This window comes from Amphiprion ocellaris, chromosome 20 (assembly GCF_022539595.1).
Source record: "Amphiprion ocellaris isolate individual 3 ecotype Okinawa chromosome 20, ASM2253959v1, whole genome shotgun sequence".
Classification (NCBI taxonomy): Eukaryota; Metazoa; Chordata; class Actinopteri; family Pomacentridae; genus Amphiprion; species Amphiprion ocellaris.
Genome location: NC_072785.1, coordinates 9,662,213 through 9,674,796, shown reverse-complemented (window position 1 = coordinate 9,674,796; position 12,584 = coordinate 9,662,213). Strand labels below are relative to the sequence as shown.

At 40.8% G+C, this 12,584-nt stretch overlaps 1 protein-coding gene and 1 long non-coding RNA gene across 2 annotated transcripts; one reads left to right on the top strand and one right to left on the bottom strand.

The window, feature by feature from the left end:
* Positions 1–4,560: 4,560 nt before the first annotated feature.
* On the bottom strand, positions 4,561–11,942 carry otomp (otolith matrix protein). Its single transcript, XM_023288054.3, has 9 exons — positions 11,759–11,942; positions 11,407–11,543; positions 10,906–11,008; positions 10,502–10,687; positions 9,273–9,447; positions 8,674–8,741; positions 7,069–7,253; positions 6,509–6,680; positions 4,561–6,304 (listed from the first exon to the last, which is right to left on the bottom strand). Exons 1-9 carry the CDS (start codon positions 11,847–11,849, stop codon positions 6,294–6,296), a joined length of 1,128 nt encoding a protein of 375 aa, XP_023143822.2. The 5' UTR covers positions 11,850–11,942; the 3' UTR covers positions 4,561–6,293.
* Positions 7,079–7,830, top strand: LOC129347820 (uncharacterized). Its single transcript, XR_008600094.1, has 2 exons — positions 7,079–7,278; positions 7,504–7,830. It is a non-coding gene; the product is annotated as an uncharacterized LOC129347820 (long non-coding RNA).
* Positions 11,943–12,584: the final 642 nt, after the last annotated feature.

Here is a 12,584-nt window from a genome sequence, read left to right as displayed (position 1 = left end):
CCATGTTCCTTATCTGCTCCGGGCCCAGGAGACGGAATGAACTGTAGAGAAGACGAGGAAGAAGAAGAAGAGGGGGATACGGTGGAAACTGAGAGAGAGAGAGAGAGAGAGAGAGAGGGTGATACAGGGGAGAAAAAGTGAGGGATGAGAGATGTGAGGAGGGTGATGGGGACATGAGACAGGAAGCAGCAGCGATTTAAGGGTCTGCTGCACTAAAAGCATATAAGGAACCGATGCCAAGGCCCGTGTCCCGACTCACCTCACTGCCCACACAGCACAAACCCACTTTGTGTAAGAGGATCCGCCAAGCCAGTGCAACTTCCCACTGCGTGCGCGCATGTGTGAGTCTGTGTGTGTGTGTGTGTGTGTGTGTTGTGTGTGTTGGGGTTATCAGGAGTGCTAAGGATGGGTGGTAATTGAATAATGACAGTAACGCCTCTGATGGATTACCTGTCACTCTCCTCCCTCCTCTCCTCTCCATCACTGTCATCCCTCCTCTTCGCCGCCGCTCTCGACTCCCAACCTCCGGTCAAATCGTCTCCCGTCCGCACGGTCACCCGAACAGATGAAGACGCCTCCAAAACACGCGAGATGAGCAAGAGGACATGGCTGCACGGATTCACACGAGCTTCTCACAAGCATGCCGTCGTCCAGAAAGAGCGGGAGAATCACCTAGAGTCTTTATTTAAGTTGGAGTTCCTTCACGATGCAGCTGCAAAAGTGCTCCTCCTGCAAAAAGATGTCAGTCTCTATTCTACTGGGACTGCTGCTGATCAAACACGGGTTAAGAATCAAGAGACTCCTTTTTTCTAAGAATTTCCTTTGGGATTAATAAAGTCGTATCTTATCTTATCTTATTACCAGCGCAGACGGCCCCTTAGCACAAAACCTTGGAGGCCTTTCACTTCACACAATCCATCTTTAATCATGAGGTTCTCAGCATACACTGTAAAACAAATTAGCGTTCCTTTAACTTGAGCTTTTAAACAGTTTCTTGTTGTTTTACAGATTTTTCCTGTTTGTTTAAACTACAGAAAAACATCATCACAAAATTTGATGTAGAAATTTGCATGCTAGACATTAAATCACAGGTCAAAACTGTATGTAATGTCATGAGAAATATGTATTTTTATATGTTATTATTCATTCTTTTACAATGCTTCACATTAAAATTGCCCTCAAAAATACACAAATATAGCATTTGTTTAGCTGTCATTTTGTAAACAGGTTGCTGTTATTTCTGAGTTTTTCCCATTTTAAACTTTTTTTGCAGATAGTGTCTTGTAAAAATCACCAACAAAAGGTTGAATTTATCTTACATGAAAAATCTGAATATTCAGAAATAGTAATTCTTTCACAGCATTTAATAGTAATATATAATTTTTTGCAGTATATAAGTCCTCAAAATTATGTTTTACAGATATTTGCTGTTATTTGAAAGGGAAACTGTGCCTATTAAGGCTTGAAAAATGGTAAATACATTTTAAATGTTATTTTACATATTTTTCCTGTTTTGTTATATTACAAGTAATATCTAGTAATATCATAGAAGAAAAATATTAATTTACATCTTGACTGTAATAAAGCAGACCAAAACTCTAAATAATGTCCACATCAAAAATCTGAATGTGTGACTATTAAATTTCCTTTTTTGACTGTATTGAAATTAGATTTTTTTTTTAAATGTACAGATACTTGCTGTTATTTGTGCAGCTTTTCTGTGTGACAGCATTCCAATATTTTTTTGTGTTGTTTCTGTCATTTTTGCTGCCAGATTTTCATGTTTTTTGGGGGGGATTTTTTCAAAATCTGGTGCTAATCAGATTTTTTTTCTTTTTGCAGTGTACATTGCTTTTTGTTTGAAACACCTGTAGCTTAGACAGGATTTACCTCCCTTTACCTGAAACTCACCACTCCTAACTCTGCACTGTATCTCCTATCATAGGCACATCCAGGAAGTTAGACAACCCCGCCCCTATTGGCCTACCTTTCCCCTCCAAATAATTGCACCAAGATAAAAGACAGAACCACTCTAAGTTACAGAATAGACTTTCTAGCCTACCTTTGTTATTTTATTTAATTTACAATTCATAGTACTGAGTGTCTCCTGGTTGTTTTGGATGTCTCTTATTTGTATCACATCGCATTAGAATACCACATTTAATACCTTGGAGACAATGGAAATGCCAAAGTAGTGCAGTAGACACATTAATGAAGTCAGTTCAAGTAAAGTCAATCTACTTTAATAATTAAACAAATTGCAAGTGCTTACATTTGGATTTGATCTGTAACTGTGTTTATATGTGTTTATGTAGTCTCCTTTATGTATAGAGATCATCCATCCATCCATCCAGGAGTGTAGATGCAATGAAACAATGACCTAATGTTTCCCAAAAACGGCCAACGGTAAATCATCCTTACTTTGTCATCTGCCCAAGTCTGTCAGAATCCGTGTCGATAGTCTATAGATGTCCACATGCAGCAAAAACACATTTGTGTTAGTGCACACAATCCACATGACAACTATGCTACGAGGACAGCAGCGCACAAGCTCAGCAGTCGTGTTCATGTGCAGAATACTTAGATTCTGATTTACTGTGCATGTACAGAATGGAATCTTCCAAGAGGGCTAGAAAGTAGCATATTCACGAGTTAAATGCCCATATCGTCCGCAGTGTGCATCTGCAAGGGATTATAATCAAGGCTTAAGTCTGACTGTATGTATTGCCAATATTGACAAAGTTCAAGTTTTGTTCATTCATCCTTGTTCTCAGTTCATTTTTTAATCATGACCACATGGGAAAAAACGCCTGCCTTCAGGGTTTGTTGCTGGCATGCTGGTTTAGTCAAGGTGGAACAGCTGTACTTCGCTTCTGGGTTGCTGTCTTTCTTTTCTATCAACGTTAGTATTGTCTTTGCCAGACTCTTTGCTAGCCAGCCAAAAAAATAAAAAAATAAAAAATAAAGATATGTTTTCCGCAAGTACAATGCCTCTGCTGTCCTTTTCTTTTTTTAGCCTTTGACTTTACTTCTCCACTGTTTATCATCCATTATGCTTAGCAGCTAACTTCTATTCTGTCCAGTCAAACTTGCACTTGCACCCGGTATTGCTGCTATCCAAATTCTCGTCTTTATCATCACGATATAAATTGTAGCCAGCAAACCAATTATATTTTTCTTATATGCAAATAAAGTAACTCTGCATTCATTGATCTGTATTTCAACACATACACTTCAGTTAATCTGTGATTCCTACTGATGCATAAAGATGTAAGAGCTGCAGTTTAGTCAGTGGTGGAACTTGGGATCTTTTATTTAAGTAAAAATGGAAACAGTACGCTATAAAAATACTCCATTATAAGGAAAAGCCTTTAAGTATTTTACTTGAAAATACATCAGAGTATCATCAACAACTTCAAGTGTGCATATAAAAAATTGAGTATTTATTATGTAGAGTGGCATGTATTATATTGGTAGATTGTTGCTGCTGCATATGTTCAACATTTTAATTGTGTTTTATGTAAAAAAAAAAAAATCTTGCGAAAGTAAATAGCAGTAGCTTTTTTAAAATGTTTTTTAAATCCTAGTATGCCACAAGAAAATAAGTGGAAACTAAAATGTTGAGTGGCATACAATGGAAATACAGCAGAGTAAGGTACAGTGATAAATTACAAAAATGTTTAATTTTTTACTGCCTATTTTTCACGTACCTTTTCATTTTTAAGTATTCTTTTCTTAAATCTAACCGATCATGCTAACCCCTTGTTTGTTTTTCTTAATACTGAAAGTATTGTGTTTGTGCATTAGCTTTTTTAGTAAAGTATATCAACCTCCTTTTTCTTTTTATCTGTTTTTCTATTATTTGTATTTAAGTACATGAAAATAAAATTACTAAACTGCTAATTATAATTTTTCCTCCACTGGCGCTGACACACTTTCCTGCTTTTCATACGCACACCTCAAGGTTGAGAGGACTGTGTTGAGGCTACGTTAGTTGTTTTTATTTGTGCATTACAGCAAAATGGGCAGCAGGAGAGCCGAGCATTGAGAGCGAGTGCTGCACTCTGCTGCAATGCAGTTCAATCTACAGTATCTGCTCACTGCTAAATGGTACTCTTCCATCACAAGCAAAGGCTTTCTCTAAAGGATTAATGTTGTAAATCAGGTTGAAGCTGTGCCAGTAGGTGCATTCAGTGGAGCCTGAGTGGAGCTCTGTTTCTGCATGGGGACCACCTATGATGATGCTGCGTCTACCTGGGAGGTTCTTCTCTCCACCTGAGTGAGCATCTGAGACTCTCTATGCAGCTCTTTGTGTGTTTGACCTCCATTTTTCTACTTTTTTCTCATCCTAGTTCCTCCTCCTGTTCCTTTCTTCTTTTACCCAAATGACTGAGAGGAAGCAAAAAAGACTATTTCAGAGTGTGTGCCAGAATCAGAAACGCTGACAGTGAGAGGCGTGTGATGGAGCAAGAGAGATGATATCGAGCATAATTCATTTCCACACAGATATCATGTAGCCGTTTCAGGATAATTAGAAATCAGCTTCAATGGAAGAGAGGATTATTTCCTTTATCATCATTCATTTAATTGGTTGAAAAAAAAATAAAAGAAGGTTTGCAGCTCTACACATTCAGGCAGCAAGGAGTATTTACATCAAGCCTCTTTTAAAGACTATCGGACAATGGTAGAAACAAATAGCACCAATGGTACAAACCAGAGTTGAATTAGTACAACAGAAATACACAGATGGCAAAGCAAAAATTTAAAAAAAACCTGCCGCTATCTTTGCAAAATTCTGTAAATACACTCCTTTGTTTGTAAGTCTGGTGAGGTCAAAACCACAATTTGAAGAGGAGAACTTCATCCGGCTTTATCAGTTTATTGCTGAGCTCAGTGGTGCAGTATGTGAAAGAAAATAATAAAAAAAAAATAATAAGGAGGTGGCATAAAAAGCCCCAGATTTATGGTTTGTTATACATTATACAGTACATGATTCAGTAGGTCAAGTAAGGCTTATAAACTGCGCTGGTGATTTTTACTGTGATTCTTTAATTCTTTCTTAAACATGCCAGGCAAATAAATTATCCTTTTTTTGGATAATCACCTTTTCTTCATTGAAAACTCAGTAAAACTCCTCTCACGACAAATTCTTCCACAAGACTATATGCTAATTTCTGCTTCCAACCTTAAACATCCTCCTGCTATTAGTCACTCTTACCTCCTATCATTTCTCTACTAGTAGCGTATAAATGACATATTGCAGAAACACTCAAAAGCAAGAGAGACGGAGAAGGTTTTTTTGAGAATTTGGAGTCATGCTGGCTGATGCAAATACGTTTCACAGATGAATAAAATAATCAAAGACTCACTCGGGGGTCATTGGAGACAAACCCAGGCCTCAATCCCCCTTTTTTCTCCAAACTGTATAGTGTTACAATACGCTGTGAGCTGGCACAGTCCAGTCCACCATACCAGACGTGAGAAAGCAGTGATCCAAAGTAAGTGAGCTATACAAGCCATGGGAAAGCAGCAATCCTATCAACACATAGGCACATAAACCTACAGACACACACTTTCTCCCTCACTCACACAAACAGTATAATATGCCAGACTGCCAATTACGGCAATAATGGCTGTGGGAAAAACACATGCACACACATGCACAAACACACACATACAGTAACTGAGACTTCTAAGCTCAACGTTAATAGCACCCAGTTGTTCAGTGCCAGAGACAGACCCTGTGGGAGGGAGGTGAGAGGGTGGTATCGAAGCTTAGACTAATGCAACAAGCCAAGAAGGATGCAATTTCCCAAGCGATGCACAGGGCAGGAACAGTTTACAAGACTTTTGGAAATTTATGCTGGGAATATTTCATGTTTTTGAGGGGGTTCTACTAAAATCCTGATCAAAATCTTCCCTCAGTAACGACTGTCAATTACTTGCACTTCGTTTCTAATCTATTGTCACCTATGTCTATCCTATTTCTTCTTCTTCCTTTTTAAAACAACCATGCTCAATTTCAGGAGCATTTTAATGGCCGATTAGCCTCTCATAGCATCGTCCACCCTGCTAGCCGGCGTATATGAGGACGTCGAGGTTGGAGGAGGGTGAGGATGTAATAATAGAGAATGGGTGGTGAAATGCTGGTAGAAAACAGACATTATAAGCAAAGCAGAAAGAAGACGGAGAGACAGTGAGGCAGATGGCAGGGAAGGGGAAGGCAGAACTGGAGGATGGAGACAGCGGGATGGGGTGGAAGTTGATGCGCTGGATGTCTTCCTCCTCTTCCATCAGCAGAAGCCTGTTGGTGGGAAAGTGCAATAATGAGAACAGCTGCAGTGGCTACACACACACACACACACACACACACACACACACACACACACACACACACACACACAGCAGAAAACACTCTTCCAGCCACTTAGCCACCCACTCTTCATCAGCAAATCCACACAAACATACTTCTGCAGACGGGCAAATAAGCGCGCGGCATCACTCTTACCCTCGCACTCGAAGGCTTGCAGCATGGTGGTGTAAGTGGGGCCCAGCCAAGAGGTGTAGCTACCCAGAACTCTCTGCAGGTGGTGGGTGGCATCAGTGAAGAGCAGATCGGATTGGCCGTAGCCCGCTGAGCTGAACAGGCTGAAGCCCTCGGTGGCGTTGCCAAACACATTCTGCAGGAGAGAGAAGAGTGTGTGACGGCACTTAATGCATGAGGGCATGCATGGATGTGCGTTGGCGTGTTCTGTATGCATGTGCGTCTTTGAGATTGTGGCGTATGTGCAGCCCGGGAAGCAGCACAGGACGTATCAGTCATCCTGGCGTCTCCCACACACTCAGTAAGGGAGAAGGATGGCAGTTGAGCAAGTACCTGCACACCGGGTCGCACAGATCAAAAATATAGACTCCACAGAGATATGAGAGGGACATAAACACACATGGGTCTGGGGCAAAACACACACACACACACACACACACACACACACACACACACACACACACACACACACACACACACACACACACAAACATATACAGACAGTTGATGCAATTCATGCCCACCTGTAAACGTTCCAGGTATTTCCAGACGCGGCACTTATCCTCCATGCGCACCACCACAGCGTTTGCAGGGACTGCTGCCAGATGGCACCGCGCATACTCATCCAGACCCGCCTCAGTTCCATCTGGACACAGCAGCTTGAGGTCCTCCAGCTCCAGATCCAGGGCCCAGGACTCCTGGTTCTTACCTGTGCAGGAGCGAAGCGGTTGCATGTAAGATTAATTTAATTAAAGGAGCTACAAAGGAGATAAATGCACAGGTTTAATATCCTGCCCAGTGTTACGACTTTCTGTTAAATATAAAGCGGTGTAGTTTAACTCAGCAAACATTGAGACGAGAAAAGAGCTAGCCTGGCTAACCCCTCTAAAGAACATGTTATGCCTTGTTTGTTTAATGTGTGCCAGAATGACTATTTGTGGTTTTTAACTTGGATTTAGAGGGACTAGTTCTTGGCCAGCTGCAGTGAGATCCTGGAGCTCGGATGCCTGACAGCCTCATGATGGTCCCACGAGGAAGTCCCTGCACCCTGCCAACAAGCAGTTCCGCACAAGCTTCCAACGTTTATGCTAAGCTAAGCTAACCAGCTGCACATTGAGCAGACAGACATTAGAATGGAATTAATCAACAAACTGCATTTCTCTGAGCCATTTCAAAAATCCTTAAGAAGAACCGTCTATTTGACTGACAGTAGGGATGACTTATATATGAATTAAAATATGTGGTATTTATTTTCTGTGGCATCAACTAAAAGCTGGAGTTGTCTAGCATCTTGTTTTGTGCTCTTATTCATGTGTTTTGGCAGACACATTTATCAAACAATGCATTTCTCATTAACCACTGTGTTGATTTTAGATGCTGAATGGTTTCCACTTAAATTTTGACAGATTTGGTCGCTACATAAGCCATAAAAAAGGAAGCAAACCCCTATTTAACAAAACAAACAGTTATGTGGGAAAACTGTAGACCACCTTGAAGCAGCGCTCTCCCCTGACAGCAGCACAGACCTTCTGTGTTTTCTTGACCCCTCTTAATTGGCCTGACTCCGGACATTTCTGAACCATATGATAAAGCACGCTTCGTTAAACAGCTACAGTGTTTGTAGCCACCATCAAACTGCTCCTTCTCAGCTGCACCAGCTGAGCCTGTGTTGCGTGACGGCGATAATGATCACCATTAATTTTGGATGATGCCCAGAGCAGAGGAGCAGATGCAGCAAACAGAGAATTAGGACACTTCAATGCTGGACAAAAAACGTCTGCACCTCTGTTTGTCCGTCCTGTCTGTGTGATATCTGTTTACATTACCGTTTCTCACACTTACGTTTACTCTTATTCCTGTTCCTCATCTATCTCTCTGTCTCACAATCACACAAATAATCATATATTGTATAATTTCAGTGCAGTTTGTTCATTCTATTCTGGATTCCACATACTGTAAAGCACAAAAATACATTGTGAAACACTGACATCCTGTGTCCTGACAGGGACTAGCACTCTGTTTTGCTCACAATCGATCCAGTCTTTTTGTAAATCATTTAAATTAGAAAATGATGCAGCTATTTAACAAGTGTTGCAGAGTCTAACGTGCACAATATTTAAAATACTGACCATCCAGATTGTCAAAGATTGTCGTGTGTTTGACGAAAGCCACGTCGCCGAGGTTCTCGGCCACGCACCTTGAAGAAAAACATAAAACACAGGAATAATCAGGCACATTTGAACATCTGTTCAATCTATAAATAGATCAAAATATGAGTATAAGAGGGAATCGGCACAGCTGGGAATGAGTTATTGTAGCACTGCCACTCTGGAGATGATAAGTAAACTCCCTCCTCCGCATATTGTTGCATTTTAACAAACTGTTAAAGCACCCCCTGTAGCTCTTTTATCTTTTATTCCCATCTCAAACGCACTTATTAATTGTTTGTGTTCTTTTATTGTGAGCTAGTCTGTCCAAATGAATGGAGTTTGTGTTTGTTAATGTAATATTTTATGACTCACCAGAATTATAACCCATTCATCACTTCATTATTATTATTATTATCATCAATGTTGTATTCTTTCAGAACAGGCAACTCTAGATACAACTATTTCTTTATGGAAACAAATGGCTGTAATGGAAGTAAAGTTAAGGGGACACAGAAACAAAAGTCAAACCAACCATCCCACCTCTGGGGGCTTTATTATTCCCCATATTAGTGTTGTACCTCAGTGCTCCAGCCTCTCCATAGTGCCTCTCTCTGTGGTTGTTGGCACAGATGTGTCTGTCATTCTCATCTCCAATACAGGCCTCGCAGAGGTTCTTTGGGTTGTTGCCTCTGGGATCGTGCTGGGGGTCCTTCACACCTGGAACACAGCTGTAGCCGAAGAAATTTCCCACCACTGGCAACAAAAAGGGAGAAGAAGTGAGTGTAAACGGAACAATGGGAGAGACTGAAGAACACTTCCAAGGTTCTCTGCACCTCCATGAAACTATGATGTCTATTTAGAGGAGAGCTTTAACTGTGGTTCAATATCAAACTTAGATAATTTAGGTCTATTTGTCACTGTAGAATACATGTTTGTGTCTTCCAACTGGCTTGAAAGCCTTGTCTAAGACTGTACAAGTTTGAATTTTATACGTGTAATGTTGACTGGCATGGCAGTAATCCTCAGATTTTTTTTGCCTGCTAAATTCTTGGCCTGTGGCCTTTTAAAATCAAGCAGTTGTGACCTTTCATCATAAGCTCTGACTTTAGATGTAAGTTACGTGCAGCCAAAGAGGGATTTTGCCCACTTTAAGCAGTTTCATATAAAGAGTACTACCTGAAAAGGTGACAATATAATTATTCTACAACAAAAAAGAGCATATTTTAGAGAAAAGTGTGTAAAAGTAAAATTTTTGGGAGATTACAATATAAGAGGCGTGAAATAAACGTAAAAAAAAAAAAAATCCTGGTTAACAAATGTTTATCTCTCATCTTGATCTTTTAATTATATACCTGTGTTCATCATCCCATTCCCACACTGATACATCTCACCTTACCTTATCTCACATTTACAGAAAAAAGTAGTCCCTAAAAAGTCCTTATTTTCAAAAAAAAAAACAATAATACGAAATAATTTGAATTCATGGGAACATCAGGCCAGAATGTAGCAATATACGAAGCATAAATTTTAGAAAAAAATTCTGGTTAACAAATGTTTATCATCCATCTTGATCTTTTCAGTATAAACCTGTGTGCTTCATCACATTCTCACACTCATGCATCCTACCTTACCCAGCTCACATTTACAGAAAAAAACCCACCCTCCTCCCTTCACCTCTACGTTCCACTTCACTGCTTCTCTCCCTTCCTCCCTCCGAACCTCTCACATACCTTCCTTCCCCACATCATCCCACACCTACACGCTTCCATCTCTTACCCCCTTTTCCCTCCGTCTCGCTCGACCTCACCTTTGGGGAAGTTGCACTGCTCTCCTACGCTGATTTGGGACGTGTTGACCAGGTAGCCTATAGGAACAGTCCACCCCACTGTGGTGCGTATTCCTGGGTGACAGGAGCTGCGTTCGTGCATCTCCAGCAGGGACAGATCTGATGAGGACCGACGGGCCATCGCAACCACATAGTAGCTGATACCATCTGGAGGGGAGAGGGAGAAAGCAAATGGGGATCAATTTTCAGATCAAGAGTGAGAAAATGAGGGAAAAGAACATAAAATACAACACATTTTGGTGCATTATTATATTGTGTGCATATTATCTGCAAGTACAACATATCTGGGCATCAGCCATGTCATTTGTTTACTCTTTAGGAACACTTGCGGGTCCAGTATCACCTGCTGTGAACATGTGACTTACCTACACCGTTGTGGGACTCTCCAGCAGCAAGTTCCAGCCCATGGCAGAAACCAGCAGCATAGATGTCATCTCCAAACATGGAGGCTGCGTCTGCTGTACCATTCTGAGAAAATACATTTCTGTTTCTGTGTATGGCTCAGGGCTACTGGGTTGTCATAAATGTCAAGAAAAATATACAGGAGACAAAGATTTTTTTTGTGCATGTGAATTCCTTTTGGGAGTTGAATCTATTTCAAATGGCATGAATCTGACAGAACTGCTATTAGAAAAGCCATAGATAAATGAAAGACATTTCACAAAAAGAAAATATGACAAGCTAATGAAGATGTTGATACACTGAGATGGGGTAAAACAGAATTATCCTGAGAAAGAAGTGCTGAAGATAATGTTTCAGTGTAAAACCTGCCCTCTACAATAACTGATTACGTTATTGGCCATTCAAGTAATCATTAAAAAATGATATAATTCTGCATTCCCATCCATGTTTCTTCATGCATGTACCTTGATTTTATCCATACAGTCCCTGGTGTTCAGGCCACGGACACATTGCAATGTTCCTCTCACATTTCGGGCTGTAGCGTTCCCAGCCAAATCCAAGCACTTTTGCTCCTCGGCATCAGACAGCACGCACCAGGAGACTGAGCAAACCAGAAAAAGTTGCAGATTAAATAAAAAATATGATCTCGATTATGACAGTAATCAAGTAGATGTGCACATACCTACAAACTTAGAATAAACACCCCTAAAACTCCACAAGACAAGAGATTCTCCCACTTTTTAAAGCATTGTAAATATGCACATATGCAAGGTTGATTTAATATTACTCAGAATAGGTTTGAATTTATACATATACCTGTAGTTTTTTGATTGGAGACACAGCAGACAGACAGAAGATGCAGAAAAAGGAGGAAAGCTACATGCAGTCTCCTCTCAGGACAATCCATGTCGTCTCAGCTTGGAAACCTGCTTGGGACTAACTCTCTAATTCAGCAGGGATGAGGAGCAGGTGGAAACTATTGAGAAAAAAAAAGTCACTTAGCTGTCCCCTCCCTCTCTTTTAACCTGGTCTTGAGTCAGAGAAGGGGTAATAGGCAGAATGTAGAAAGAAGAAAACATCACATTATTCCTCTTTCCCCGCCTCTTAAGTTGAAGTCCTCAGTAGCTAATCCTTCCTCATCTCATGATAGCAGTATAGCATTTCCCCCTCCAATTATCCACTGAGACTTATCCCCGGTGGAGGGGATAGCGGTGGACACATGTAGGCTCGGAGCAGTTCAGGTCACTTGGCACAGAGTGTCGACCAGGGGTCTTTAATTAAAAAAGCTGCGAACAAAGTGTCTCTGTGCTGGAGCTGTGTTCGTGGAGAAAAGATACTGGCTGGGTCTTGCTCTGACTCACTGGAGACTGAAGCCCCAGGTAGGCAAGAACAAACAGCGCTGGCTATTGTTCGTGGCCAAGAGAACCAGTGGAGGGAAAATATATCAGCTACTTGATACAATTCTGCCTTTTCTTTCTCTTTGCACACAAACACACTGGCATTATTCTAAATAGCCGCCGAGCCAAGCAGAAAAAAAAATGTAAGAAATCTTTAACAGGTGACAAATTAATTTACCTCCTTATCCACCTTTTAGCTGCCGTGTTACGCAGTTTCAGATGTGCATGGCCGCTCGGGAGATGAA

Bases quoted from the DNA above. Each gene is read 5' to 3' on its own strand.
- otomp (XM_023288054.3), bottom strand. From the start codon at position 11,849: ATGGATTGTCCTGAGAGGAGACTGCATGTAGCTTTCCTCCTTTTTCTG. The intron at 11,009-11,406 runs GTACATGCATGA...GTATTTTCTCAG, and splicing joins ACTGTATGGATAAAATCAAG to AATGGTACAGCAGACGCAGC. The intron at 8,742-9,272 runs GTACAACACTAA...TTTTTCTTCAAG, and splicing joins GGAGAGGCTGGAGCACTGAG to GTGCGTGGCCGAGAACCTCG.